Genomic DNA, 17,991 nt, shown 5'->3' on the forward strand with positions numbered 1-17,991 from the left:
ACAATAGCTTCAACCAACTGAAATTTAGCGTTAAAACAACCACAAAGAGCGTCTCTTACCTCTATACACGTCGTGAAACTATCCCTCTTGGACTTAACACCCTTTCCAGGGTACAATGTTCGTCGACATAAGTAAAAAAGTATTGGGGAAGCGAGTGAACGTCAGCGGAGGCTTGTGTGAAACTGACAGTCACACAAACCCGAGAGGGAGGGAGAGAAGAGAGGCCCAGCGCTTTAGCCTCCCCACTAACTGACGGATATTTCGACGATTCCGCTTTATATGTATGAGGATACGCGCGAGAGTTACAATATCACACGTTAAACGTCGCGGCGAGCTAAACGTACGGAGAGGACATTTTATTTAACGGTCATATGTGGCTAGATTTCCTCCCCGTTTGTCCTCGGGTGCGAGTCCCCATTCCTGCCGATCCGCGGCGTCCATTAGAGCGCTGCTGTGTGTGTGTGTGTGTGTGTGTGAGAACAGCGCCGCTGCTGCGAGGGAGTGTTTCGACATTTTACGACATTCTCGCATCCTCGACGACCCTCGAGGAGAATAACATTAACTAAAGGCTTGTTGAAATTGATTATCGTGAATAATCCATGAATGATCATAATCGCTGAACACAGACTCTTGTGAATCTATATACATTTCAGTGCGGTTTGTAGGCTTTGACTGGTGTGAGTTACGTAGTTGGTCGCCTCATGCTCTCTAGTGGCAGAATGTGGCAGCGCTCGTGTAACTCTTATTACATACTGTACACAACTACATAGACTGAAGGTACTTGTTTGTATTTATGGGTCTGTTTTTATTTATTTTTCAGGTGATGACACCATCAAACCCTGGGGATAGTTTGCATATAATTTTTCTCCATAATTTGTTATAAACTATTACTATTCTGTATTTCAGTGTTTTCAATCGTTTGAATCCGCTCATCAAAGATGCTTTCACTGTCCAGCTCTGCAGGTTACATCAAGTGGATATTTCTGAACGGTTCTGATCTAACATTTTTGGAACGAGTTATGAACGTATGTCAGAAAGAAAAAAATAAGAATGTATAACCACTTTTGGTATGATTATTTTATCATTATTTATTTACAACATATTAATAATTTATTTATTAGTCTTGGTACATTTTTCTGTACATAAATGCTAATTATTTTTGCATCCTTACATACCTTGTTAAATGTTGTTGTCAGGGGCGTAGCCATCATTTCAAAAGTGGGGGGGACGGAATGTCTAGTGTTATACCTGGTTTTTTTCAGTTAACCCTTGTCTAATTGACAGGTTTTATTTTTAATCATACCTTTTTGCTTAATATGCTTTATGATTATATTATTATATATGATTATAAAACAGAAGGAAAGAAAGAGAGAAAAAAGAAAAATAAAGAAAGAAAGAAAGAAATACAACAGCTTGTCACTGGGACAGTACCCTTAAAAGGACATCTTTGTACCTTATTTACCCCAAAAAGTTTAATAGTTGTACATTACGGTACATATTGGTACTCTATATGTGCACCTTTTTGAGTATAAGTTACAAAGATGTCCTTATAAGGGTACTATTGTTTACATATTTCAGATTGTATTTTGTGTGTGTTGTATGTAGAGTACATGGCACACAGTAATGGATACTTGCACATTCACATACTTCTGTTCTGTTCTATAATACATTAGTCTGATTAGTCTGTTAAAAGGTATAAGACATATCTTATCATAGACAATGCTGTCAATAATCTTTACCTCTGAAGCCTCACTGAAACTTTCTGCCTCATTCACTCTCAACTATGAATGCACTTCTGCCTCTGTCTATAGCAAATAAAGTAGTGTTTGAAACATGCACATACAGGGAATAGTGACATACAGAAGAAAATAACTGATTAAGTACACTGCTGGACAATAACCAATAATTTGTATACTAAATTATTTTTAACACTTTAGAATGGGGAACACATATTCACTATTAACTATTACTTTTGCTTCAATAAACTCTTCATTTACTGCTTATTAATAGCTTGTAAGGTAGTCGTTGTAGTTGTTAAATTTAGGATTATGGGATGCAGAATATGGTCACGAAGAATACAGAATTAATATGTGCTTAATTACTAATAAACAACCAATATGCAAGCTAATAATTACCTACTGTAGTTAAAAATGATAGCTGAGAAGTTGTTCATCATACTAATGTTATTTTTATATATATATATTTGACTAATTATGTGTTTTCTATGATTGGTCCATATATAATCCTACAAACGATTGTGTATTAATATATTTTATACAATGTAAAAATAGCCAGGTGTTAAAAGACACTCTATCAGTTCTTCTCAGCTGTGAAGTTTGATTTTCTTGTGAGTCGTCCTGATTCTGTCCTAACAAACCTAGGCTGACTGTTTCTTGTTCATTCTTGACAACAGATAAAAACGTAAAATTAGTGCAATAATGACAGAGCACCCCTAAATTGAGATCGGTCCTGTATCAGATCGGTGCTTGCACTTGTCACTTGATTGAAATACATCATGTAGAATTGGCAGTTAAACATGTCACAATGCTGCAAACGCTGTAAAATCTCAGTTCAACATTATCTTTGGATAACATACATACGTGTTAAAATAAAAGAAGTTACAAAAGAGTTACGGAAAAATACACTGAAAATAAGTGCATGTTTGTCCAGGCAGCCTTTTTTTCTCCATATAATGAACATCAAAACTTGCTATTTATTCAACAAGAGCAATAGGCAGAGTCACTCAACATTGTGTAACACTATTCGGATACCACATGCCAACTTACGCTTCTTGACTTTTTCGTAAAAGAGGAGTGAAGAGTTTCTTGCGGCTTTGAACTCATCTCGACCTCTAATGAATGATGCAGCGCGGGACCGCGGGCGCGAGCCTGGGAATGTCGTGACGTGACAAACTGAGTGACTGATTGCCATGGAAACGTAAACGTCATGTATATCTTGTCTCTTTGAATTTTAAATCATTCTGCATTTATATAGGCCAATTATCACCCTACGTCACACAGACGTCACATTGCTCCATTAAAACCTCAACATGTCGAGAACACAACTGTCCGATGAAAAAGTGCGGGGGACGAATTTACTTTTTATAAAAAGTGGTCCCGCGTCCCCCGCGTAATCTACGCCCCATGTTGTTATATACTTGTTGTTAATAATTTAATTCACAGTAGACTCCAGAAAAGAAGACAGAAAAGCAGTCACTCACTTCAAATGGCAGTAAATGAACGAAAGTCAGACTCAGATCATGAAAAAAAATTAACAAGGTTGATTAATTCACTTAAAAGGTTTGTTAATGAATGAATCACTATTTCAGTTGTACTTTCTCACTATATCCGTAACAGGCATGACTGCTGTTGACTCAGTGTTACTTTTATTATGTTTTATTACATTTGGTTCACAACCTTTGGACTCCAACACTATTCGAAGACCCCGTGACTTTACCAATTTTGTGATTTAATGAGCAAGGTGGATACGGATTATTTTAAAACAATATATATATATATACTAACAGTTTTACCCAATCAAATATTTTAGAGCTTGGCATAACTAGAAAAATGTTAATTCATTATAAAAATGCCCATGGAGTCTTAACATTTTGTTACTGTACATTACTTTAGTCTAGAATTCACTCAAAATTAGGCTATCCAGAGCTTATTTTAATGCCAGTTTTTTTTTAGCTTATTTTAACACCAGTCAAAATATTTTTAATCATCTTTTTGAGGTCTCCTCGTGGGCCCTGCATAAGAACAACTGTTTTATTACATGCTTTATTCAGTAGCAAACAATGGTTTCATATGCAAACTGTTTAGTTTTAAAAATGTGTTCAGCCTTTAAAAAGCAAAAGTCTTTTACCAACAGACACTATTATCAACGCAATACTACCTATATGACAGTTCAACTAATAATTACAAAGGAATCAGCCAAACAACCTGTAAATACATTCATTGTGGTGTTTTACAGAAGCTACACGTGAAACCGGAGATGACGGATGATTGATAAGCGTCCCTTCCGTTTTCAACCAATCGAAGTGGAGTATTCCCGAGGCAGTGGCCAATCAGAGAGAGCGGAGCGGTATTTGAATCACCAGCAGGCCTTTGTACTGTACGGTTTGTTGTGAGTTAAGTTGGACAAGGAACACGAAGCGAAGCTAAACGGTCCCTTTTAAAGATATATATTTTTTTTATTTAAGCACGAATTTTCCGATAAGCGTATTCACCATGGAAATTCACGCGTTGGTGAGTAACTGATACAGAAACATGCTTTTGACTTAACGTTATCTGATAAAAGACTTAAGTTTCTGTGTAGCGTCCATTGATCTATATGTATTGATAATAGATCAGTGGTAGCGTCGAAACAACGCCACATTCGCTAGCTTAAGTTGCTAAATGTGTTTTATGCTTTGTTTTAAACAACCTCTTCCCGTACAGCGCAATGCAAACAACCCTGTTTTTATCGGTGGCAAAGGCGGGCCTGTGAACGGTGCAGCGAGGAGGCCCGTGTTTGGCGAACTGTCCAACTTTACCCACAAACCAGTTCAGACCAAGGTACGTGTCTTTATGTAACCGTAACGTTACCACCATGCAACGTGTTCATTTGAACAGCATTTTGCTTCACATTCCTCTTTCCTGTCGTTTTCAGAAGGTCCAACCTGTGGCACCTGTAATACGAACCGCCCAGCCAGCTGTTGTGCGAGCCAAATGTGCCCAGCTGCAGCTCGAGATGCCCCCGCCTGCCCCAGCGCTGCCCCCTGCTCACGCTGATGTGAGCATGGAGGAAGAGGAACTGTGCCAAGCCTTTTCCAACACACGCTTTCCAGTCGTAGACATCGATGAAGGGGATGCTGACATGCCTCAGCTGTGTCCTGAATATGTGAAGGACATCTATGCGTATCTGCGAAGCCTTGAGGTACCTGACACTTTTAAAAAGAGAACCTCTTTATTCAAACTTCATGCTTCCTACAGCTGCTTTGCTCTTGTTCCAGAGTCAGCAGTCGGTTCGTCCCCGTTATATGCGTGGCTACGATATCAATGGAAGGATGCGTGCTCTCCTGGTTGACTGGCTGATTCAGGTGCACTCAAGATTTCAGCTCCTGCAGGAAACCTTGTACATGACCGTAGCCATCCTTGATCGCTTTCTCCAGGTACAAGTTACCCGAGAGTTGGTGCAAATCAGAGCTTTAAATGACACGAACTAACACTGAAAAATAAAATCTGTATTTTAGCTTTATTTACTGATCCACTATTAAAATAAAGTATCTGTTAGTATTTAATGGACCCATGTGATCATGAACTCAAAGCTAACAGCTGCTTTTTTTTTTTTTTTTTTTTTTTTTTTTTTTTAACTAAGAGGTTAACAAGTGACTAGTAACAAATGTTTTGCTCATTGCTGGTTAATGCATTAACAAACTGTAACTAATGGGACCTTTATTGTAAAGAGTTACTAGTTTTCTTGTTCATGCAGTTAACTGGGTTTCTACACCGTATGTAAAATGCTATATGGGTGAGGTATTGGTATTTTTCAGAATGTTAGTGTGTACAAGTTGATCGACGCAGTCAATGAGAACCTATCAAACAGTCCTTTTATTTTAGCATTGTGATTTTTAATAAAATGCTACTCTTCAATTTGTGTACAGTACCAAGCTACAATGTAAGCAGTTATTTGACAACACAATAGTATACATGGTCTCCATTTCTAGGTTTCTTTAAATGGAAAGTACCCTTTCCCTTTTAGGTCCAGCCTGTGACCCGTAAGAAGCTCCAGCTAGTGGGTGTTACCGCAATGCTGATTGCTTGTAAATATGAGGAGATGTATGTGCCAATGGTTGGGGACTTTGCCTACATCGCTGACGATGCCTTCACAAAAGCCCAGATCCGAGAGATGGAGATGCTGGTTCTCAGTGAGCTGAACTTTGAGCTCGGACGTCCTCTGCCCCTGCACTTTCTGCGGAGAGCTTCAAAGGCTGGGAATGTAAGTTCAGGTTTTATGATCCCTGATGTGGTTTGGCGGACTTGTTAGCGCTTCAGATGTTGTCATCTATCTTTTTATTTTCTTATTCTTTTTACATCTGCTTTTTAGGCAGATGCTGAGAAGCATACACTTGCAAAATATTTCCTTGAACTGACACTACTTGACTATGACATGGTCCACTTTAACCCTTCGGAGACTGCAGCTGCTGCTCTGTGCCTTTCTCAACTTGTACTTGATGGCCAAAAATGGGTAACTGGCTTTTAAATGTCTGAATTTTCTATATCTGCCCCCCACCCCTATTTATCCACCTTTTAACTCTTACTGTTCCAGTCACCAACCCAGCAACACTACTCTTCCTATGATGAGGCCCACCTGAAGCCTATCATGCAGCATATTGCCAAAAATGTGGTTATGGTCAATGAAGGGCTCTCAAAGCATGTGGTAAGCGGTTTATTGCACTTGTGCAAGGGGCTTGTTTCTACTGAATGCTCTGATGTTGTCCATCTTTTACAGACCGTGAAAAAGAAATACTCCAGCAGTAGGCTCATGAAGATCAGCCTCCTTCCCCAGTTGAAGTCGTCACTTGTGAAGGATCTGGCTGCTCCTCTGCTGTCCAGCTCTTGAGGACTTTTATGTGGGAATGGACACTAAAACCTGCACTTTATTCTGTCAGCTATTTTGGGAGATGGACTGCTGCTTTTTTTTTTTTTTTTAAACCGATGTACATATTCTTGGATTGTATAAATAAACGTTTCTACTTTTTAGTTTTAATCTGAGGTTTTTTAAGTGTTAATTTGCTGAAGCTGTATTTTTGCTTTTCTACTTTGTAGGCAAACTGAATCTGGAATCCATTAAAGTCCAAAGATTTAATGCCACTTTCTGACTTGTCCATGTTAGGCTTGTCTCACTGAACTTGACTGTTCTGACTCTGACGTCCTGGATTATGTTTAACTTTTAAATTTCACATGATAACTGCTTGTACTCAAACGAAAGCCCCAAAGTCTCTTCGCAAACTGCTTTGCTATGAGACGGCAGACTTTTTCTCCTCTTCATTATAAGTTGTCATTATTCAATTTCAATCATTTAAGCCTTTTTATATACGCCATTAATCATGTTAGTGTTTTACATAATTTCTTTTTAGTCTTGATTGTTTGAAGGGTCGTTTGTCTTTATGACTAAGAGCTAAGTGGAAGTGTTTATTGAAACCCAAGGTTTATGGGATGTATAACACTACTTGTTGGATTTGTGTCAGACGGAGTCGGAGCGTTGAAACATGCGCCTAATCAATAAACTGCTCCTTTTATCATCACTGTTTCCTGCTCTTCGCTGGCTTTGTTCAGTCACCTTGGCTGATAGAAGATGGTTAATATGGTTTCGGGTAACAAGACTGGCTGTTTTGGCTATTAGACAATTTTGCTGTGTAGTTCAGTTACCAGGATTTGGCGTCTGGGGCTGGATCTTAATTATCTGGCATGGAAGCGTGATCTAACAGCCTCGTTCACTAATCATTGCAGAGATTTTTATTTATACACACAGGAGCATTTTATGCCTCAATTTATGAAACTGGAGTCTATATTTGATGAGAAATTTAAGGTGCAATATCTGTAAAGTTTCATCTTGACACATAAGGCCATAAAAGTGAGTATAAGAATACTTTCTGTGCACAAAGAAAACAAAAATAACTGGTTTATTCAGCGATTCTTCGCTTCTCTATAAACGAGACGCAGTGAATGCATGTTCTATATCAGCAGCAACACACATGCATCATGGGAAGAGGAGAATTGTTGAATAAAGTTACTTTTGTTTTCTTTGCACAAAGTATTTTCGTAACTTTTTACAATTACAGTTGAGCCACTGATGTCACATGGACTATTTAACAAAGTCCTTACTATCTTTCTTGGTCTGGAAACATTACAGTTGCATTGCTGTATGCAGGGTCAGAAAGCTCTTGGATTTAATCAAAAATATCTTCATTCGTGTTACAAAGAGACAAATGTTTGGAACGACATGGTGAGAAATTAATCGCAGAATTTTCATTTTTGGTTGAACTAACCCTTTAACTGCAATTTTCTAACTTTTAGTTACTAATGTGTTTTTTCAAAATATTTTTCTTAATTAAAATTCTTGAAAGGAATGTTCTTATAAAGTCTCCATAAATAACTTCTTAATATTAGCATAACCTCTAACTTATCTTAAGTACCCAAAATTTATTGGATGTCCCCCAAATAAAGTTCCAAAAGGAAGGAATATTTCTAATGATTAGTCTAATTCACTTTAAATGTATCATACAGAAAAGTAAAATGAGGGTATGATTAAAAGCATAAAGTTTTGAATTTGTTGTATTAGACATGGCAACCTTATCAGTAGAATAGTATACAATCAGACACCAACTGTCACTTTATTCTTAAGATAATATGGAAACTTCTTAACAATTGAATGTGTTCAATTTAATGCATGGAAATACCACTGTAGTTTCAATTTAGACAGTTTTACCCAACTGTTTGCATTTTTGCACAATGATACATTCAGCATTGTTCGGAGATTATGAACTTCAAAAGCATACAAACCATGGTTTTCAAGAGCCGTAGTGCATTTTATACATTTGGGATTCTGTTAATTACAAGGTGAAAGGCAATAACATGTAAAACGGTCCTTAGCAGCAAAACATTCCCCACTAAAACCACTGATTTGGACATGACTTCAAGACATTGGAAAAAAATAAAATACAATAAAAATCATGAACAGCAGGTGACTCTGAAAGGCAAGCACCTTAATTTACATATAAAATTGATCCATTTCAAAAGCAAAATAAAAAAGCCTGTTCCCACATAAGTTGGCTACTTCATCTCTTGAAGTGAATTAAGATCACCTTAAATATCAATGACAGATGAACAAACCACATCAGAAATAAATTGTAGAAAGCTATAATATAAATACAATAAATAGTTTGATCAGTGCTCACAGGGACAGTTCAGTATTCAGCGCCCTGGAGAAAAATTTTGTGCCACATGGCCTCAAGTGTCCATGGCACCAGAACGCAGAGCTTTTGAGGAGTTTAACCACAGCCATGGCACACCTCTCTCCTTCCTTCATTATCTCAGTTTCCCCTTCTTTTTTGTCCTTCTTTGTCTAATAAGTCTGCTGCGGCTGAAGTCTGTGCCCCTCATTAAAGGCAGAAGAGGTTAGATCTTAGCCACGTAGTTGTTTGGGAAAAGGCCTTGTTTACCTCTCAGCCTCCCTGTCCACCATCCAGAGGCATCTAGACATAATGGACAGATATCAGAATGACTACGTTCTGTCACAATAAAAACATTTATATTACGTAAAACAAGCATTTTGTACCCTCTCACCTTCCTTAACAATGTCAATAATGTCGTCTGCATTGAAACTGAGCTCATCTGTGTCTTGGGCGTCGTAGGCATAAAGAGCTTTACACTGAGGCACCTGGGGCTTCGGTTTGGGGGCTGGTTTAGGACGGCCACCTCCTGGAGCGGGCCTGTTTGTAGACTGTCTGTGGGCCCTTGGAAAAAAAATACAAAAAATCAAAGAGGATATTAACTGATGGAGTTACATGTGACATTTCTAACACTGCAGGAACCACAGGAACATGCTTCTATAAGTGAAGGTAGTCAACTAGGCTCTGGAAGCACCATGTAGCTGCTGTGAGAGGGTTAGCCGTCTGATTTTGTGGTGTTAGTTTATGTGTTCCCCACTAGGTGGCCACAGATTCCCATTTATGATAGTGACACTGTCATTCTGAACAAGTCTTAATTTCCAAACAGACTTCTTTCAGTTGATCCTCCACCTCAATTTTAAGACCAGAATTGTTTTGTTTTTTTCAGCTGTTGCGATGAAGAGACATTTGTTAGCCCTTCAACCTTCATAATGCGTCTAAGTCGATCCGCATCATGGCTACAACAGAGAAAATGTTAGAAAATGCCCAACCCAAAGTCCTTAACCTTGTTGAAGTGCAAGGAAAACCAGCCTCTCATATATATTCACAATCTGAAGTTTATTCAGTAATATACACTACCACTCAAAAGTCAGTCATTTAAAAAAATATATTTTTAAATACTTTTATTCAGCAAGGACACATTAACTTGATCAAAAGTGACAGTAAAGACTTGCATTGTTGCACAGAAATTTTATTTCAGACTAAACTGCTTCAAAATAATTTTCAACATTAATAATAATAATAATAAATGCTTCTTGAACACCAAATATGTGTCATGTGACACTGATGACTGGAGTAATGGCCATGACAGGAATAAATGACATTTTAAAATATTTTCAAAAAGAAAAGTTATTTTAAACTTTAATAAAATTTACTGATAATAACAACAATAAAAATAAAGGTTTCAAGAACGCCAAATATTTGTCATGCGACTCTGGCCATCACAGGAATAAATGACATTTTAAAATATTTTCAAAAAGAAAACAGTTATTGTAAACTGTAATAATATTTCACAATATGGCTGTTTTTATCTTATTTTTGATCAAATAAATGCAGCTTTGTAGAGCGTATTCAAAATATTAACGCAGCTAAACTTTTGAACAGTAGTGTAAAACAAACTTGAATCTATAAAATGTGAAAAGGAAACGTTAAAACAAAACAAGACTGAGAGGATGCGTGTCTTTGAAGTTGGGCATCTCTGGGGTTGATCTATTGCTATTCAAATGAACCACAACCACTGCCACCTAACAGAAACTACACACATGCTCAGACTCACATTCCTCCATTGTCAGATGGTTGTCGATTTCTGCTATGGTAAAGAGATACATGCATGTTACATTCAAATGCAGATCACTATTTTGTTTGCATGGATAATGTCTGGTAGTTGAGCTCCAGCTATGCATCTAGCAATCAGACAAATGTTTACCTTATCTTCAGTAAAAAGTTTGCTGTTACCTATTTAATTTCAAGTGTGTGTGTATATGTTGTGTGCTCTCACCCTGCGGCCCCTTGGTCTGGTACTTTGAGGAAATCCAGGTTGGTTTGCTGGGGTGCCTGTCTGCTGCCTCTGTCCTTGAGCTGACTGACATTAGTAGGCAAGAACGGACGGGCCGTGTTTCCAGATGTCGGCCTCTGATTGCTGTGATGTTGCGAGTTTCTCTGATTGGCCGCGTGATTTGCATTCTTCAGCCCTCCGTTTTGGTGAGCAACTGCTGAGGAACATACAAGCTTAAGATCTTTTGAACAAATGCATATTGACTGAGGTAACGAGAAGATTAGGAAAGTTAATATACCTGGAGGCCCAGGTGCAACTCGTGTTGGGGTGTGGTGGTGCGTCCTGGACATGATGGGATGGCTTTGAGTGACGCCCTGCTTAGTAGGACCTGAATGATTGAATTTGGGTGTATGAGATCTTGCATGGATGACGAATAACATTGAATTAAATAATATTAAATGATATTGTGAATAACACACAACACGAGTCGTCACTTACGTGAGTTTTTGGGCAAACCCGGTCCAATGCTGACCTGCAGCATTTTATTTGAGGGTCGCAGCACAGCTACATCCCCTTGACCTTGGATGAACTGCACCTGCCTGGACCCTCCGGCATTCCAGGGTCCCCATCCTTCTTTCTTCAGTTTCATTTCCAACCTGCAGGTCCAGTCACAGTCATTCATTAGTGCAGGGTGGCCGCAAAAAGTATTTGGACACCAAATACTTGGGTCACATTTAGAAATGCTTGAATGTCATTGCATTAAATAAAAAATATAAAAGCAAATGTTGTTTATTACAATATGAATAATTGAAAAAAATATAATAGTAAAGAAACAACTGAAACAAAAACAAATAATAATTTAGAAATTAGACATTTACATAGCCACTCAAAAGTTTGGAGTCAGTAAGGCTGAATTAAATTGATCAAAAGTGACAGCAAAGGCATTTATAACGTAACAAAATATTTCCATAAATGCTGTTCTTTCGAATTTTCCATTCACTAAAGAAATGTGAAAATTCAGCTCTGCTATCACAGGAATAAAAAAAGAAATTGGTTCATTTAAATTGCACAATTTTTTCAAAATATGACTGTTTTGACTGCATTTTCGATCAAATACATACAGCCTTGGTAAACAAAAGAGACTTTTCAAAAACAAGAAGGTAAAGAATTTTTTTTTTAAATCTTACACCGGTTTCACAGACAAGGCTTAAGCCAAGTCCCAGACTAAAGTGTAAATCTAATCGGTTTTAACTGAAAGAAACTTGCACTGACTGATCTTAAAATATATCAGTGGCTTTGTTTTGTCTGAAGATGCACCCCAGTAATGTTTTTTCTAAGGCACGTTAATAAAAATGACTTAAATTTCCTAATTGAACAAGGGCCTAATCCTGGTTTAGTCTAAACCCTGTCTGTGAAACCGGGCCCTAGTGTTTTGTTTAATCTTCTCACTTTTTCATTAAGAATAAAGTCATGGCTTTGCTTTAACTGTAGCAACGTTAAATATATTTCAACTTACGTGGTGCTAAATTTGAGAGGTAGTTTTTTCTGTGTTCTCTCTTCGTATCGGCGTGCCAGCAAACTGATGAACTCCGTCTTGAATACACACTCCAGCAGGCTGTCATACTCCTCCTCGTGCAGGATCATGAAGTCATCCTGCATTGTGCTGTATGGGAGACAAATGTCTTTTCAAGATCTGAAATATGCACGTTTGTTCAATCATTCAACATGAGACGTCTTTTATTACAGGCTATACGTGTTGAGGCGCTTTTGGGGGTTTCCACAGACACCCAGGTTGTTGGGTCACGGAAAAAAAAAAGCAAATGATACGGGGACTGTTGAAGTTTCCATGTCTGGGACACATGCAGAGATGCCCTGCTTCACCCAATAAACTTAAGTCCTTTCTAATGAGTTTTTTACAAGGTGTACTCTGCCTTCCCAGCAACACCTGGTTCAGATTATTGACAACCCCCCACTCCAAAACGGGAATATGCAAGGTTGTGGGGGGCTGGTACCTCGTCCTTGAATGTTAGATCTATAATCTAGGTCATGTTCCTTTGAGAGAGTTGTGGATGTTTGATCCTTTCCAGCGAACACTACAAGAACTATAAATGTTTTTAAGAGACCGAAGCTTGTATTAAGTAACACAGGGCAGACAACGGCTCTAACAACCAGACTGGACCTTTGATGTCTCTATGCCTATAATTCTACAGATGGTTATGCAAGGCATTTTGGGGCTGCATACAGGCTCTGCTTTACATATGGGAGGGAAGTTCCAGCCTCCTTGTGGCTCAGTTTTTACAGTTCCTATTTAAATTATTTAAAAAGTGTATGCTTTCACACCTCAAGTGCTAAGTTTTGTTGTAGCTTGCCATTGAGTTAAATGAACTGACTAAGCTTGTGCGCTGACGTACCTTAGAGAAACAGCCATTATCTTCTCTACGTCAATTTTGCGCTTCAGCACCTCTTTCACAATCCCTTTCTCTGGCCCCTGCTTCACCTTTTCTCTTCCAATCAGGTAGACCGATTTAGGGGTGAGGATCAGGTCTCTCTTAATGCTCTGAACACATAAAAACACAGTTTTAGACACTCATACATACCTATAAAGGTTGCATGTCATCTAGGCGAAATTTGACCTGCTTGCTAAGAAGTCAAAGACGGAATCTTGGTCACTGAGCCATAGAAGATGTACCGGGCACAGCTGTGTGCTAATTTTGGTAACCTCACCTTAAACCGCCTGTCAAATTTGTTGACTTTGTCTGCAAAATCGATCTTCTCCCTTTTGCCCACAAACTGCCTGAGCTCGGGCCGGTCATCCATGCCTATGTAATCACCCACAAAGTTCCTGTTCAAGCTGTGCCTTCTTCTCTCCTTCCTGTTCAGCAGCAGATCAGAGGCTGGAAGAGGATAAAATCAGTGTTCAGTGTTATTTTCAAAGCTTTAGTTCTAATGCCATGACCTGCCACATACAAAAAAATGAGACCTCAGAAGAGCATGCCTGAAAAATAAATCCAGACGTGATGTGCGAAAACAAGAAAAAATATAAGTAAATGTAATTTCTAAATCGAATTTTTTGAGCATCCAATTTCCAATCAAGCTGTGATTTTGATACAAGAACTGTGTAATATAATAAAATAAATAATTGTAATGATGTTATATAAAATAAAATGTGTGTTATATAAAATTAAATGTGATGTTATATATATATATATTATTTAAATAGGGACGGATACAAAAAACATAGATAAACTTAAACGGTCATCTGATGTATGCATCAGTGTTTTTAGCTGAAGCTGATTTACGACACTTGTCCCTAGTAGGGCTTTTGATTAAAAATAAAAATACAGATTAACATTATTAAAAATAATGTTATTAAAATTATTAAAAATATTTTAAATAAAATATAAAAGCTGTAAAATTAACAGAATAAATCATTTTATTGCAAAATGTCTAAAGAATGTAATTTGTATCAAATTTCCAATCTGAGGTAAATTACATTGTTACAGGAAAAAAATATGGTTCTGGGAAATAAAAAGACATGCTAGGTTTCATGTACACTTCTGTTCAATAGTTTGGAGTTGGTAAGAATTGTTTCACATTTTTGAAAAACGTCTCACCAAGGCTGCATTTATTTAATCAAAAATACAGTAAAAACAGTAACATTGAGAAATACAACTACAATTTAAAATAAATATTTTCCATTTTAATATATTTTAAAATGAAAAAAATTCCATTATTCCAGTCTTCAATGTTACATGATCCTTCACAATTTGATGCTCAAGAAATGTATTCATATATTTATTCATTCATTTTTATTCTAAAACTGGGCCAAAAGGGCACATAGCTGAATAACCACCCAAACATGATCACCCAAACAAGGTGGGAGTATTTTTGTCTTTTGTGTGTCTATTATTACTTTTAAATATGATGACAATAATTCAGCGGAAAGCAGCAGTTGAGGTCAGACTCCAAAGACATACTGGGGAAAACCAGTGAATTCCTCTTTTAACTGCCACACATTCTACCATATTCTACCATCTCATAATGTGTTTGTTTTTGTATGCTGGTGCTTGTATGTAAAATCTTAACCTCACTCAAATCATCTGTACGTTGAACTCACCCTCCTCTCTCATTTGAACATATTTCTTGCGTGCACAATATTTCCTCCAGGCCGTCTGAATGGTTCTGGCATAACCATCAAATTTGCGCTCTCTTGTCTCCTCCAGCAGGAAGAGCTGTGAACAGAATATAATGCAGCTTGTTTAAAAGAATCAATAAAAGGGCTCACAAATTCATCAGGTATCAGTTTGAATCAGCCAAATGAATTGTGTGCTGAATTCAGACTGTTTTTGACTTAACATCTAATAGCTCTCATAACAATAGTGAATAGAGCTATATAACCCTGTCCATTACACTAAAGGTCACTCTTCATCGGAGCGGTATTAAACAGTCCCATTATGACACATAGTGGGTTCGGTCTGTCCTCGTAATACAGCAGTTTCTTCTCTTTTGATTTGAGTTTTAATATTTCTCTTTGTCAGTAAGCAGCTGTTCAAAGTGTCCTGTGGTCATCCCATAATGCTTTGAGCACTGTGCAGCTCCATTGTGCTTCCTGTATGTCCTCAGAACACACTGTCACAGCTCTGCTGCGCTGTAGACTAAACATCAGATCCCATCATTATCACAAAGACCTGGCACTGACTCTCTCTCTATTTCAGACACACACACACACACACACACACACACACACACACACACACACACACACACACACACACACACACACACACACACACACAGCTGGCACAGGATGAGAAATTATGAGCCAAGACAATGAAATCCTTCTTTGTCTCCCACCCCACACACAAACTAACACACATCCACAAACCACCCATTGATAAACAGTCTAATGTTATGGCAAATAACTGATAAAGAACACATTTATACTAATTACACCATTTTGTTCAAATAAATGAAAAATAAAACACTAAAATAAGTCATTTTATATGCTCAAATATATTGTGCTTCCCTACTTACAATAATCTGCCCAGCATGTACATACCGTTCAAAGGTTTGAGGTCAGTGTATTTTGAGAAAATTAATACTTATATTTAGTAATAATGCATTAAATTGATCAAAAGTGAATTTTGTACATTTATAGTGTTACAAAAGATGCCCATTTCAAATAAATGCTGTTTTTTAAAACTGTTCATCAAAGAATCCTGAGAAAAATTATCATGGTTTCCACAAAAACCATAAGTAGCCCAAATGTTTTCAATTGTTAAAAATAAGTTTTGTCATCAGGAATAAATTATATTTTAAAATATATTAAAATATAAAACAGCTATGTTTAACAGTGATAATATAACTAATATATATATATACAGTGGTGTGTTTTTTTATTTTTTTGCATGTTTGTCACACTTTAATGTTTCAGATCATCAAACTAATTTAAATATTAATCAAAGATAACACAAGTAAACACAACATGCAGTTTTTGAATGAAGTTTTTTATTATGAAAGGAAAACAAAATCCAAACCCACATGGCCCTGTGTGAAAAAGTGCTTGCCCCCTAAACGTAATAACTAGGTGGGCCACCCTTAGCAGAAACAACTGCAATCAAGCGTTTGTGATAATTTGCAATGAGTCTGTTACAGTGCTGTGAAGGAATTTTGGCCCACTCATCTTGGCAGAATTGTTGTAATTCAGCCACATTGGAGGGTTTTCGAGCATGAACCGCCTTTTTAAGATCATGCCACAGCATCTCAATAGGATTCAGGTCAGGACTTTGACTAGGCCACTCCAAAGTCTTCATTTTGTTTTTCTTCAACCATTCAGAGGTGGATTTGCTGGTGTGTTTTGGATCATTGTCCTGCTGCAGAACCCAAGTTTGCTTCAGCTTGAGGTCACAAACAGATGGCCGGACATTGTCCTTCAGGATTTTTTGGTAGAATTCATGGTTCCATTTATCACAGCAAGTCTTCCAGGTCCTGAAGCAGCAAAACAGCCCCAGACCATCACACTACCACCATATTTTACTGTTGGTATGATGTTCTTTTTCTGAAACGCTGTGTTACTTTTACGCCAGATGTAATGGGACACACACCTTCCAAAAAGTTAAACTTTTGTCTCGTCAGTCCACAGAGTATTTTCCCAAAAGTCTTGGGGATCATCAAGATGTTTTCTGGCAAAACTGAGAGGAGCCTTTATGTTCTTTTTGCTCAGCAGCGGTTTTCATCTTGGAACTCTGCCATGCAGGCCACTTCCCTTCATAAAAAAAACCCCCTGCATGTTGTGTTGACTTGCGTTATCTTTGATTAATATTTAAATGTGTTTGATGATCTGAAACATTAAAGTGTGACAAACATGCAAAAAAATAAAAAAAAAATCAGGAAGGGGGCCAACACTTTTTCACACCACTGTATGTGTATATATATATATAGTCGCACAGGCTAATTTTGAGCTACAGGCAAAAGAAGTGAAAAATGTAAGTTTTGGTCGAATTCATTAAGCCCTCTTCTAGTGATCCCAATGCTTCAAAAGCAATTATTATTATCTAAAATGATCTTTATTTGTACGTTTTCTGAGAGGAGTACCCTTTTCTCTGCTTGTTTCTGGACGACTGCTGCTGCTTCTCACCACCAGTTGTAGGTCTATTGTTGCAAAGTGCAGCATTCCAGCTTTGTGAATATTCATATCGAATTCTCGATGACATGAGTCCAAACCAGTCAAATATGATTTTTAAACCCATGCAGATGAAAACAAAACGATCGCGCTGACTGACATTTGCAAAGTGTGTGCCTTTTTTCGCGAGCGCGCGATCTCCCTTGTAAAGTACATTATTGCAAAATATGTCTTAGCGAGATTCACACAATCATAATCTGTTATGTCTTTCATGAACTTTTAGTTAATGGTTGGGGGAAAATCTGATGTGTAACATTATATTTGATCCATGCATTACAGTAGGTCTTAATATAAATCTGTCTCAGTGTTAATCATATATTAAAAGAAAAGACTGCTCTTGATTAAACTAGGCTACTGTTTATTTGCATCTTTGTTCTT

General features: G+C 37.5%; 3 protein-coding genes across 15 annotated transcripts in view; 1 reads left to right on the top strand and 2 right to left on the bottom strand.

Annotated features, from left to right (window-relative positions):
- Window positions 1-476, bottom strand: part of LOC306872283 (E3 ubiquitin-protein ligase Arkadia-like) — a 42,024-nt gene extending 41,548 nt beyond the window's left edge. For 2 of the 8 annotated variants that reach the window (XM_079420783.1, XM_079420788.1), the window contains exon 1: window positions 60-476. The gene's annotated coding sequence lies outside the window, so the exon portion shown is untranslated. The remainder of the gene's footprint in view (window positions 1-59) is intronic. The other 6 variants (XM_079420785.1, XM_079420781.1, XM_079420786.1 and 3 more) reach the window with 4 other exon arrangements.
- Window positions 477-4,092: 3,616 nt separating this feature from the next.
- Window positions 4,093-7,296, top strand: LOC306882683 (G2/mitotic-specific cyclin-B2-like). Of its 2 annotated transcripts, none has more exons than XM_079437503.1 (8): window positions 4,093-4,250; window positions 4,443-4,559; window positions 4,654-4,920; window positions 4,997-5,155; window positions 5,746-5,982; window positions 6,091-6,231; window positions 6,313-6,423; window positions 6,496-7,296. In XM_079437503.1, exons 1-8 carry the CDS (start codon window positions 4,233-4,235, stop codon window positions 6,604-6,606), a joined length of 1,161 nt encoding a protein of 386 aa, XP_079293629.1. In that variant the 5' UTR covers window positions 4,093-4,232; the 3' UTR covers window positions 6,607-7,296. The 2 variants fall into 2 exon arrangements, with proteins under 2 accessions (XP_079293629.1, XP_079293630.1); XM_079437504.1 differs by having other exon boundaries at window positions 4,098-4,250; window positions 4,997-5,083; window positions 6,496-7,288.
- Window positions 7,297-8,304: 1,008 nt separating this feature from the next.
- Window positions 8,305-17,991, bottom strand: part of LOC306871958 (unconventional myosin-Ie-like) — a 45,752-nt gene continuing 36,065 nt past the window's right edge. Inside the window, exons 20-29 of one of the 5 annotated variants that reach the window (XM_079420245.1) lie at window positions 15,049-15,163; window positions 13,656-13,825; window positions 13,343-13,488; window positions 12,448-12,594; window positions 11,430-11,587; window positions 11,230-11,319; window positions 10,935-11,145; window positions 10,713-10,742; window positions 9,333-9,502; window positions 8,305-9,241 (exon numbers count right to left, since the gene is read on the bottom strand). In XM_079420245.1, the coding sequence (XP_079276371.1) occupies window positions 9,165-9,241; window positions 9,333-9,502; window positions 10,713-10,742; window positions 10,935-11,145; window positions 11,230-11,319; window positions 11,430-11,587; window positions 12,448-12,594; window positions 13,343-13,488; window positions 13,656-13,825; window positions 15,049-15,163 (1,314 nt within the window). In that variant the 3' untranslated portion in view covers window positions 8,305-9,164. Of the gene's footprint in view, window positions 9,242-9,332; window positions 9,503-10,712; window positions 10,746-10,934; window positions 11,149-11,229; window positions 11,320-11,429; window positions 11,588-12,447; window positions 12,595-13,342; window positions 13,489-13,655; window positions 13,826-15,048; window positions 15,164-17,991 lie in introns of all 5 variants that reach the window. The other 4 variants (XM_079420244.1, XM_079420243.1, XM_079420247.1 and 1 more) reach the window with 4 other exon arrangements.

The sequence above is a fragment of the Barbus barbus genome (assembly GCF_936440315.1).
Source record: "Barbus barbus genome assembly, chromosome: 1".
In the NCBI taxonomy this organism is placed as follows: Eukaryota; Metazoa; Chordata; class Actinopteri; order Cypriniformes; family Cyprinidae; genus Barbus; species Barbus barbus.

What these genes read in the sequence shown, in the direction of transcription:
- LOC306882683 (XM_079437503.1), top strand. An exon ending in TCCTTGATCGCTTTCTCCAG is followed by an intron (nt 5,156 to 5,745) that starts GTACAAGTTACC and finishes TTTCCCTTTTAG; the next exon opens with GTCCAGCCTGTGACCCGTAA. An exon ending in TACTTGATGGCCAAAAATGG is followed by an intron (nt 6,232 to 6,312) that starts GTAACTGGCTTT and finishes TTACTGTTCCAG; the next exon opens with TCACCAACCCAGCAACACTA.